Below are 12,980 nucleotides of genomic sequence, written 5' to 3'. Positions count from 1 at the left end.
ACTGGAGCCGCGTATTTAAGCGCACCGCGGACTCCTCCTCCCAAGCCGCGTCACGGCCCAGTGGCTACTCCACGGAGCGAAGGGAAAAGCGGAACCAATTCCCACCGGTGCGTCAGTCCCTCTCTTCTAAATAAGACAGGGGCCGCCGAGAAACGGTGACAAGCAAGTGCCACAGAAATAGTAGAGTGTGTGACCCCAAGGCGTCGGGACAGGACAACTAACCGTGCGTAACAGCCAAAAAATAACCACTTCCACTGAATATAGCCAAGCTAATAATTGACTCATCTTCAGGCATTGAACCCGCTTTGGTGCACTGTGTTGAAAATTAGGGTGACCTTGGACATTTCCCCAAAATATCGAATCTGGACTGATATTTCAGTTCTTTCAGACAGTTGCTAGGCAGCTGGATCTGCCCCAACAAATCCCGAGTTGGCCATTTCAAGTGAGGTTCTTTTCGGTTTAAGACCGCGATAAGCAGCACTGCACACTGTTTTCAGTTCATTCTCACGTTTGCAAAAGGAAAAAAACAAAAACATGTGTAAAATAACACACTAATACCTCTTTGGCCCTCAAGGTTTCCGCCGCAATTGTTTATCCATCGCCGTCAAGAGTCGTTCATTCATTTAGTCGTTCACTTCCTCAGTAGCTGCTGCAGCCACCGGGCAGGTGCCTACAGCAGCTTTCACTCCCAAGAGCCGAGGGTAGAGACGCTGCAGTTACCTGAGTGACCGAAAGGGAGCACTCGGGGCACAGCTTTATCCAGATGAACGTTCACGACTTACCAGAGAGAGGAGGGGGGGGGTCATATCAGAGGGGCTTTTTGTGTGTGCGTGTTGCATGTCTCAGCATATAAGCAGCCCCCTTCTGTTGGTATAGTTGACTGCCTTCAAGAGATTTTTCTTTTAATCACAGCTGGCGAAGGCAAGAAGACCTGAAACTGTCCGTTGACATGGTCATTCATGAGACATAAGACACTTTATTTTGTCATTGTAGACACACAACAGACCAGCAGCGATACATCACGAGATACAACAAGACAAACAAGATACGTATCGGGGGGGGGGGGGGCTGGAGGTTACAGCTCTGGGGAAGAAGCTGTTCTTCAGTCTGTTAGATCGGGCTTTGATGGCTCTGTATCTCTTCCCACACACAGACTGTGACCCGGGTGGGTTGGGTCCCTGCTGATGTTGCTACCCCTCTTGTGTAGACAGCTTGCATACGCAGTGTCAGTGTCCAGGTTGGGGAGCACAGCTCCCACAATGCTATTTATACCATCGGTGCTATTCAGACTGAGTCCTTCCAGTTCTCCACAGCGGAGGATGTTTACTATGCTGCTTCTGTAGAAGTTTACTAGGAGCGGAAAAGGAAGTTTGGCCTGTTTGAGTTTTCTTAGGAAGAGAAGCGCCTCTGGTGAACTTTCTTAACCTGATGGGAGTTGTCGAGGGTTCATGAGAGTTTTTTGTTATATGGCTTCCCAGGAGTTTGATGTCGATGACGCTCTCCACCTCCTCACCATTTATGTGGAGAGGGGGCCCTTGTGGTCTTCCTGGATCTCCTAAAATCCATGATGATCTCCTTGGTTTTTGTGGTGTCCAGGACCGGATTATTGTCTGAACGCCATTCGACCAGATGTTGGACCTCCTCTCTGTACTGTCTCACCTCACTGTCGGATATAAGTCCCACCGTGGTGGTGTCGTCAGCAAACCTCACTCTAGTGTTAGAGGAGTGGCTGGGGGTGCAGTCATGGGTGAAGAGAGTGAAGAGGGCCGGACTAAGCACACAGCCATGCATTCGGCTGGTTATTGATGGCGTCATGCAGTTCCTCCAGGGCTGTCGTAGCGTTAGCATTCCATGTCTGGGCAATAGTGTGTCCTGATATTCTTGTAAAACTGGAAACAGTTGTTTCAAACTTGCAGGCTCAAAAATGAGAGTTTGATGCTTTGTCGTGGTTCATTCAGTCAGGAGTGAAGAAGGACATATTAACTCGGTGGCACTAAATAAAGAAAAATGGGAGAACTCCGATGCAGTTTGACACACACGCTATAGGCAAAAACATCATTTTTTCCTGCACTGAGAATTTGAGCTATTTTCAGTCTAGCGGAAAGAAAATGTCCAAATTACACATTTAGGTTCTTATTTTACTTCACTTTGTTTATTTGCGTTTGTAGATTTCAATAACAACACACGTCTTTAAAGACTGCTTTTCTCAAAATGTTTCTCTCTGCACTGAGCCAGAAATCTCCTCTTCAGCAAAACTTACATGGACCAAACTTCCCAGTTTTATTCCTATCTATATTCTGAAGGTTCTTACAGAGGGGTTTGTTCATATATCTTTCACAACCTGATTTATATAACATTTTATTCCTAAAAACTTGGGGAAAAGAGATTTTTTTTTAATGGCTGTTGACAGTGTTTTCTGATTTATGGAGAGATAAGAAGAGATATCCAGAATCCCCTCTGTAAAAAGCCATTGGCTCTAATATGTCACCAAAATGAAACAAGAATTTTGAACCTGACACTTGATACGTGAAACCTGTTAGTTAAAATTTTGACCCTCTTCACCTGTAGTGTCTTGCCTTAATTGCATGGCATCACGAAGTTGGCTCACTTTTCACCGGGGCAGATCACCAGAGTAACGTATGCTGCACGGCTTCAGAGGATCAGATCGAAACCTGTCAACAGCCCGACCACTGACCAATGGGCCATCTTTTCTACAGGATCTTCACTGAAACAAAGGTACTTAACGACTAATAAACGTGACGGGTATTAAAGTCTTTTCATAAATTGTTATAACCACTTTCTCTTACCATGATACCATGACATCTAACAAACTTTTCTCATACTGAGCCTAATGAATAGTGATTATCCCTGCATGAGTTTCTCTCAGTCCAGACAGGATTCATGACAATGCAGATGATTTTATACTGTTATTCAATCACTGTAGCTCAGGATAACACGAAGCGACTTTGAGAGCACAATATTTTCAAAATCCTTTCCGGTCACATCGACCTTGTCATGCACGAAGTGTGATGGCGGGAATGAACGGCGCAGCTGATGCTGATCAGCCAGTGCCATCACACATTCAACACGCCGCACTGGCCACCCATTTGACCTACTGATGTGCCCAACCAGTGACATCAGCTTGGATTCTGAAACATAGAGTGGTGGAAAGTACATTTCCTCAAATATGTCATTTATGTAATGCTTTCATGTTAATGAATTGATAAAAAATGATCCAATAATATATTAATAAGACACCGACAAGGGCAGTTCTGCATAGTGAGTGCTTTTACTTTTTGATATATTTTGCTGATAATAGTTTTATACTTTCACTAAAATATAATTTGAAATGCAGGATTTTACTTGTAATGGAGTGTTACATCAGTAAATAATCCGAAATTCATAAAGAGTAAGGTCAGTAGACTGAAGCCGACAAACAATTTATAAATTTATAAGGTTTTCTTTTATTTTTGTGCCACTTATAACCACAGGACCTTCAACACAAGGACAAATTACAATTCCAAAATAAGATTCCTCTTATTGTCAGATGACTATTCAACTAAACATTGTCCAAAAAAAAAAAAAAAGTTTTTGAAACCGTGAGTAAACTCACTAACCGGGCTGTTAGATCCTAAAATAACCAAGCAGCAACCAGATAAATGCTGCTTCCCACTCCTTTCCTCACCAAAGAAACCTCCTCTGTTAAGTGTGACTGGCCCCCGAGCCTTTAAACTCTGGGATAATCAGTAAGTGCATTGTCTGTGTTAGTGTCGGGTCAGGCTGACAAACTACAGACGGTCCCTCACGGAGTCAGTGGACGCTGCTGCTCATCAGGCTCTGTGAGGTGTCCTGTTGAAGAGCTAGAGCCACGCTCACCTTCCATGTCCCATCACCTGGCCACCCGTATGAATAAGTTGTTTTTCTATGAGTCATGACCCAGTGTCTTTCAAGTAAGTGTGTGTCTTGGGGCAGCACACAGGAATGTGTGTTCTTGTGCGTGTGTGAGAATATCTACTTCCACCAGCGTGTCATCCAATCGAACCTGCATTGGGAGACAGAGAACAGGCATGAACGCTACATAAAAACATGATAACACAACATGGCTGAGGTGCTCATAACAGATCTGAAACAAATGGCTGCAATGAAAAGGCGTAAATGTTGGGGGAGGCAAAAAAGAAAAATCACTGATGTCTAGACTGGAAAACCATTGGAACAGTTCCTCACTGCCATCATTCAGTGCTCCTCCCCACGTTCTATCACATCTACACCAAAGGTAAAGAAAAAAAAAAAAAATTAAAGCAGGGCTGCAAGTAATTCCACCCCTCTTTAATCAGCAATTTAACCGGTCCTCCATCCCCTGTGGAGAACTCATCAGTCTATAAGTCTTAAAATATACCAGTACTTTTAACTTTGTTGTTTGTGTCTTTCACACAGCCTCACAGTCTTTCTGGACCAGATAGGAATTAGTTTTGGTTTAATAACCATCATTATAACTGATTTTTTTACGTTAAAATATTGTGATTGTCTAGTTTGAATCTTCACAGGTATGTAGCCCTAAAATCCTGTAGCCTCACACACTGTGACACGAGGAAACGTGATCTAATGGCTTAATTACGTTACTACAATGCTTTATTTGAGTGTATCTAATTGTATGTCCTTGTGCTTAAGAAATGGTGTTGTGACAGCCTTACATTTTTCTGTGATACTGTGGTTGAGTGTGCACGTACAGTATGGGTGTGTGTGTGTGTGTGTGTGTGTGTGTGTGTGTGTGTGTGTGTGTGTGTGTGTGTGTAATTATGTGCTTGTCTTGAGGTGAGTAGCCCCTGAACTGCAGTGGCTGCACCGTGTCACGCTTCTGCTAAATGCTAACATCAATGTTAACATGCTGATGTTTAGCAGGTGTAATGTTTTCCATGTTCACCACCTTAGCTTAGCGCGGTTATGCTAACATTTGCTAATTTGCACTAAACACAAAGTACGGCTGAGGCTGATGCTAGTTTTCTGGTAATTGTCACAACCACAAAAACTGTTGGACAAGATGAAATTTTGACGTGATGATGTCGAGAAGCTAACGATTCCCCCAAAGTTATTCCCCAGCTCACAATGCTACTTGCAACGCACTTCGTACACGCCAGTTTCTTTTGCAGTTTTTTAACGTTTTGAAGGATTTGTAAGCAGGCACCAAACTTTTTAAACCCCACCGATCAACTCACAGGACTGATCTCCGGGCTCTGAGCAAGTCCAGTGCTGTTTGGAGCAAATTAATCACCAAGAGCAGAGTTCACAGAGAGGTAAGGAGTAGGTGTTACGTACATTTTCTATGAAATTAAAGATGTGAAAATAAAGTATATCTATGATACTTAAAGTGACTTGGTACTTGGAATCCAGACTGGATTATTATGGGTGATCCATCTCATATCTATGCTGTCATGAGTATTTAGCTTAGCATAAATACGAGAAGCAAGGGCAAACAGCTGGCCAGCATCTGTAAAGCTATCTAATCAGAATGGTTTATCTTGTTTCTTCAATCAATACAGAAATGTAAAAATAGCAGTTTGTCTTCATATGGGGAGAGACTTCTTGTAAGTATTTCTTGTTCTTACTTACACTGGGAGGTTGATGCTAGACATACAGTAAGTGGCAGGCATCAAGAAATAGGACACAAGGTAACGCCCTCAGAAATGACACATTATTGCGTTTCCGTTTCTGTATGAATTAACCGAAGAGGCCGAATGTGTTTATGTGTAAGATATACTGCATCATGTGATGCCGGTCAACACCTGCCGCAGCCGGACATGCGTCACAAAAATACTGGGCAGGTAGATAAACTGCAGTTCGTCTAAAAATAGACAGCTGAAGTGAAACCAGAACCTATGGGTTTGGTTCCAGAAGATTAAAAAAAAACTCATTCAAAATCTCATTGATATTTGTGACTGTACTAATAACTACAAATCCAGCCCTGGAACATATAATCTTACCCAACAGTATGTTATAGAATGTTTCAGGTCATATGTTTGGACAAGGATGGTTATTTAAAAAAGAACAAACAAACAATGTGATATTATTGTTTGTTCACAATTTCTGTTTAGTGGCCTTTAAGGAACACCATTTTCCATAAGGGCTTAACCTTTGACAGTTAATAACTAGAGAGGCCAGTCTATGGGCGAGTCGAGTGTCCATGGTTACTTAATTCATCTCTATGATAAGAGCGGGACAGAGAGGAGCAGACTGTGCTGACATTGTCAGACAGCAGAGATTACAGATGAAAAGACAAGAAAATGACTTGTTGGGGACTGTAATGGACACGGTCGAAACCAAGTCCTAATGACGTAAATACCCGCGCTGCCAGACTGGTGGCCGTCATTGTTGTCAGCCCTTCAGAGTTTGTATATTTACCATCATCTCTGTCTAGTTTTACTGCCGCTAGACCCTGTGTTGTCCCTAGTGATATGTTTTTTCTTTGTTGTTGCTGTTTTTTTTCCCCTCTTTTGCCTCAACTGGAAAGCAATCATGTCTTCTACGTTTCTCTCTCATGTATCAATGCATGCTGCATTCACGTATGTACACTCTCTGACTTTAGGTTGGGTGACACAAGTGCATGCATGCCTTGCGTGGAGAGGCTAGAGACGTAAAAATTCACCACACATCCTCAGCTGCCCATGTAAATGCTGCAGAGCGGTCCTCTGGCACTATTCAGCTGTTTGTCTCTGAAAACAATCAGGCAGGAGGAGTGCTTCAGGCCGTCTGCCTCAGCCTCGTTTCTGATGCAAATAGCTGCTCGCTGCGGGAGAGAGAAGAAAGGAGGTTTCGTGACCACTCACTGGAATTGCTGGTCTTCTTGCTCACTCAGGCTTCATTTTAACACGGTCGGAGCGAAGAAAGCCGAGCCCGATGCTTTATACCGAGGGGAAAAGCGAAAGACGAGGAAAAAAAAGTGGTCTTTCAAAGTGCCATATTCGCAGATGCAAAACATGTCACGTTTCATTCATTGTCTTTAGAATGTAGAGAATTCAGTCTTTAAAATGCTTGTAATATTGCAGAGCAATATGTGATATTATTTTAGTTTTCATACTTATCTTGCCCCTTTTTTTTAAATACAATATGTATTAAAATATACCCAAGAGTGAAACTCGTAATGAAATTGTTGCACGATGAGGAAGAACCCTCATTGCAATCCGATGCAGAGGAGAAATACGCATTTCATCATTTAATTTCTTCGTTGGTATTCTGCACTCTGGTGCGAATGCCTTCATAATGCCAGCGCTGATAGTGTTTGGCATTGGCCTCATAAAACCACTGCTGTGTGCCATAGATAAGCAGTAACAACAGAAATTGTTGTGTAAGGTTCGTTGTATTTTTCCTCTAGCTTTATCGAGCCTTCTTTTATAAGGCACAGTCACATTAACCCTACGTTCAACAAAACTGCCCTGCACTCAAACCAAAAAAAAAGGTGTGACGTACCAGTTCCGATGTGGGTGATAAAGAATTATTAAAGGGAGCGATCACAAACCGTGCACAGTCTACCAGAGTGATGCTGCAGTTTGTGGCCTGGCTGTGGGTGATGACTTCTCCATAGCCAAACACAGGGTACCACTTGAGATTGAAGGTTCATTTGAGACCTTGGAAAATGAATGAATGGAGCTTGCGGCGAGATAGTTTTTTTCCGCTGTGTATCACTGTTTCTATTGGCCGATATTTTATCACAGATATATTGGTACCAGTGTCAAAGTTAACAGCGATGCTGTTACATAGTTTGTCCACCTGAGGGCACTGACAAGTTTTTGTCAACTATAAAATGTTTTTAGGTAAAAAAAACAAAAACAAAAAACATTAGCACCAGCTGATATATCGTTCTCTGATTTTTGACCCAGTCAAAACTGAAGTGAGCTAGCTGGAGATAGCACTGCAACAGGAAATTTGGGTGTTGCACAGGCTTTGGCTGAAGCAAACGCAAGAAGGACTGAATATTCTAAGGCGGAAGTGAAGTGTCATGTGACTGTACCATTACTCATCCTTTTTCCTTTTTAGCCCACAGGCAGGTAAAAAACAAAAATGTCAACCTCAGGGGGGCACTTGGGGAAAATCAGGGTATCATCAACGTCAGCAGTACACATCCTCTACGGACCACAAATATTTTTTACACAGTGCCATGGTAACCCAATCCATAGTTGCCCAGATACAGTATTTCAGTCTGGACCAAAGTGGCGGACTGACAGACTGACATTGCCATTCGGACAGCCACGCTGCTAGCATGGTCAATAAAAACTCTATAGGTGGATTTAAGCCTATATATAACTACTATAATAACTACTAAACTTTGTAGTTACTTCCTAAAATGAATGTGAAGTCAATCTCTGTGGTTGTTACGTAATGAAATTGTTCATAACTTTGAAGTGAAAAGTAAAATAGACCCATTTTCTGGATTATGACATAAATTTGAGGATGCTGGCTATGTTGTACACAGAGAGGTGGTAGCCATTAAGTATGTAGTAGCTACTTCATTAACATAAGGGATTGCTTCTTATAGGCCAGCACTGCTTGCTGCAGTTATAGGCTGTCCTAGTTTTCCTGACTCAAATAAAATTTCCTCCACATCTGCCTGTAAGAGGCAAACAAGGAAAATGCTGCCCTAAGTGCCTCCATTAATAGCCTTGATTTTTTTGAGACACAAAGACACCAGCGCTGTGCACGCTGACTCATTCTTTTATTACATAAAAATATCCCATCAATATACAGTGTATCACCAGACAGTGTGTGTTGCTCGGTTTGGGATGGTTTGCATAGGGACAGTACAATGCCATTACTGGTGTAGCTTTTCTCTAATTTAAAAGGATTCATGTCATATATCATAACATTACATATAGTGAATAACATTGGAGAACAGTGTATTAGATGAAATCTGTAGTTCAAACAACAATGGCAGTATTGAAGGCTATTTGTGAAGCTTGGTTTTGTAGAATATAAAGCAGAGCCATGACTATTACTCTGAATGGAGTTGCTATAGCTGAGGTCTTCATGATCCTCAACTCTTTTTTTTTTGCCTTGCTTTGAAGGAGACTATAAAATTTATACGCACACCAGTTGATCCCACAAACAGTTACACCATCAAATCTAGCACAGTGCTCTCATTAAATATGGTCATCATGTGGGGTTTTTATTAGAATGGTGGCATTTGTAATCAATTGAGAACTTGTTGCAGTGATGAACTTGCGAAAAAACCTTTTTGGGAAATTTTCTAGCTGCTTCCCTGTGCTTTCAGTATTTGCCACTAGCTTGAAATGGACCTTTTTTTTTCTTTCAAAAATAGCAATGCCTGTAGGTCAAAATGCTGTTTTATGTCACACAGTAATACGTCAGAAAAAGGAAGACAAATAACACTAGGAATAATATGGAACGTTATCAAGATCACCGAAGTTGTTAACATCACTGGGTTCTTCATATAATAGAACATCTGTACAAGAACAATTTATTTTATTATTTAATGCTGCAAGAAGTAAGTGAGCTGTAAAAAAAGAAAAAAAGTTACCGTAGAACATGTAACGTTGATGAACAATGTACTTTCTGTCACTTCTTGTCAGCTGCTGCGGTGGAGCTGGTTAAAACGTCGATTCAAACTGTGCCGAAATTTCTGTCAAGTGACAATACTTGACATGTATTTGAAAACTAGACTTGTGTATGAGATCTCAGTTAAGTCCGATGTGTTCCTATTTTGTGGGTGTTTTGTACTGTACATACGGTGGAAATCTAGCCTAGTAAAGCTTTAAAAGAACAGCTAAATGTCTTAGGAAATATGGTTATTGGCTTTCTCGCTGAGAGTCCGATGACACGATTGATACCACTCTTATGTCTGTGTGTGGAGTATGGAGCTAGAGCAGAGAGGCAGTTAGCGTAGCTTAGCATAAGGATTGGAAACTGTAACTAGTAAAGTATTCGTCCACGAGACACAAATTGTCCATTTTACCTTTTCTCTCTTTCGCAAAACAGATGAGAAACAAGGTGTTGGGCAAGAGAGCCAGGCTAGCTGTTTCAGCCTGCTTCAAGCCTGTATGCTAAGCTAAGCTAATTGCCTCTGTGCTCAAGCTCCATAGTTAAAGAGCACTCCCCTGGTTTAGCATGATACCTGTATAACACTGTATATTACAGTGGGCCTGCCCTTGCTCAGCCCGTAGATTTTACACTGTGATGACGCCAACGAATTGAAACTCACTTTTCTGGGCTTTGGGGAAGTTTTATATATATATATAGATATATTATATATATATAAAACTTCCATGGATTAAAAATTAATGGTACAAAAAGTGTAAAAACTGACTTTATGTGCTCTTTGAGCTGCCATATCAACAGATTTAGATTCCTCTTTCATAGAGGTGGTTAATAGGGAAAATGCTTCCTGAGCCACACGGCATTTTTTTGTTGCAATACCGCCAGTCGCCACGGGGATATATTTGCACTAAGGCTGAGTGGCAGCACCGTATTCAGCTCTCTTAATACATCAATGATTTGGGTGTGTAATGCTAGTAATAGAGTACAGTACAGTAACCACTGTACTATAACCAAGCAGAGACCAAGATCAGGCTCCAGAGGTCTGGTAAGCTCACTTCTTTCGAACACCCCCAGATTTTTTTTCATTTTCAGATCTTCAGGTCATCAGGTGTAGTAATCACTTGGGGCGATATATCAGACCTCACACCGCTCTGCCTGGAGACACAAAAGGCTGTGTACAACATTTTTCATGTATGCAGTAGTGCTCCCCAACACCTGTATACCAACTTTGGTGTGTAAAATTGGTGGAGTTCCCCTTTAAGATATAAGAGTGGTTCAATATTCTAATTTCCAAAATATCAAACTATTCCTTTAATTTGACATATTTAGCCCAATTAAGTATGTTATAGTCATGTGGTTAAGAATTACATTAGAAAAAAGGCTCCATGTAGTTTCCACATTCTTTAGAAGAGTTTAAATTTAATGAGAAGACGAACAGTTGGAGCTGCAGTGTGAACATTTCCTTTGTATCCATGCTGGACGTGGATTAGTGATCAAGGCTGCTGGGAAGTCTGTCTGTCGTTCAGTCCATCTTTTTGTCCACAGGATGGGAATCCTCGGCCAAAACCAGTAGCAATAAGCGTCGGGGAGGCAATTATTCATGCTTGTGGCGCCGACTCCTCTCCTGATAGATCTGTTCAGTGAATGGTCTGTAAATACAGCAGAACAAACATATAATGGGACAATAAATCAGAGACTTGATCGCCGTACCACTCTGTGCCAGGAGCGTGTGTGTGTTGAACCGTGAGGGAGCTTGAGTATGAGTGTGTGTATATGATAGGAAGATGCCTTGTGTCTCCGCATGCTCCTCCACTCGGTTGCACTTGAATGCACGCACGGTTTTGCAGCACTCACCTCCACATCAAATTTAAAGCTGTAGCAGCAAACAACAGGGAATTTGGAAAAATATAATAGACAGGAGCCCTAGGACAAACAGGGATCAGAGCTGTTGTTGGGCTGTTGTCAAGGGCCGGGACAAGCTAGTGCTACTCAGTCACGATGGCTCTCTTAGCTTCTTTCTGTTTTCTCTGTACTGTGCTGTTGACTCCCCCGACTTCTCAGGATTGAATATTATTCAATTCAACAAAGAGTTCGATTGAAGATGGAAAGCTCCTCGAGCTAACAAGCTTGCTCACTGTCAGTTGGCAGTAGGCTAACTACTTGATGTTTGCTTGAAAGTGACAGCTTCTGGAAATGTCGAAATGCCCTCCGATAAAACACTTACCACACAGTCTTATGAGGGAAACACCAAACCACAAACACATAAGCTGCAGTCAGCAGTTTCAATTAATAGTAAGACTGCAAACATTGGTAAGTGAGCGATGTGAGTCATTCTGCATCTATTTCAGCAAACACACTGTCTTGGATTGACATTTTTTAATATTTTGATTATTTTGAAGTCGCAGAGAGTCTGTCTAAATCCTGTGCACACATATCTGCAACAACAGATTCAAGCTGACATCCTCTATCTCGATTATACAAAATAATATAGGACACCTTTCAAAAATAGTCTGAAGACATCAAAGAAAGGCATTGATGCAGGTTACATTTTCTTAAAGCCTCAAAATGGATTTAAACTTGATTTGACTAAAATGTGGAACTAACAATAATCCCAGTGGATCATAAAATGTGGGCAGGACATCTGTACGTGAAAGTCAGATGCTGATATTTGCTCCGTCTCTGTCAACCCAGTGCAGAAATGACAGGGACTGTCTCCAGGAGTCTCCTGCATAGACAGAAAGGATGATCAGAAACCCGGAGAGTGTCTGAAGGTTACCTATGTTCCTATTCACATCTTCAAAAACTTTTAAAGCAGGACAAGACTCGTAACAGGGACTCTAGTGTGCATTTGAACATGCTGATTTACAGACTATGTTTTGTTGATGACAAGACTCAGAGCAGAAGTTCAGTTGAATTATATAATATAGAATAATATCGGCCTTGAATAGATGAGTCCTCACAAAGACACTTGAGGATGTGAAGCCTCAAGGCACCAAAATGGCCAAAGCAGCCCTGCTTGTAGCCTGTAAGGGCTTTCTAGGGATTTAATAGTAGATGGGAAGGGTATAAAAATAATTATTTGGTGTCAGCTTTCACCACTGCATCTCACTTTGTATCACAGGGGCTTATGAGCTAAAAAAGCTAAGAGGCATTGTCTGAGGTCACTCGATACCTATTTCCATTCACTGCATGGTTCTTGCATCTATCCCACTCGTGCTTTTGCCCATTCCAATCACCGTGTGAGGTAATATCCAACCGTCAAGGGGGTTTCTTGTGTTCCACTGCCTTGTTACACTCGCATAGTTTAACTAAATGAGAACATTCAGAATCTTTGCCAGAGGCAAAAGATAAATATAGCATATGAATCTTTTCCCAGTCACAGTGTGCAGTAAAATCTAGCACCTGCCTTTCCTTCAATTCACAGGTTCGGGCTAAAT

General features: G+C 41.7%; 1 protein-coding gene across 1 annotated transcript in view; it reads right to left on the bottom strand.

Moving 5' to 3' along the window:
* Positions 1-9,029: 9,029 nt before the first annotated feature.
* pemt (phosphatidylethanolamine N-methyltransferase) overlaps positions 9,030-12,980 on the bottom strand; it is an 86,384-nt gene continuing 82,433 nt past the window's right edge. Inside the window, exon 9 of the mRNA XM_040135064.1 lies at positions 9,030-11,192. Within this exon, the coding sequence (XP_039990998.1) occupies positions 11,138-11,192 (55 nt within the window). The 3' untranslated portion in view covers positions 9,030-11,137. The remainder of the gene's footprint in view (positions 11,193-12,980) is intronic.

The sequence above is a fragment of the Xiphias gladius genome, chromosome 9, assembly GCF_016859285.1.
Source record: "Xiphias gladius isolate SHS-SW01 ecotype Sanya breed wild chromosome 9, ASM1685928v1, whole genome shotgun sequence".
NCBI lineage: Eukaryota > Metazoa > Chordata > Actinopteri > Istiophoriformes > Xiphiidae > Xiphias > Xiphias gladius.
This window is presented reverse-complemented; position numbering and strand designations above follow the sequence as displayed.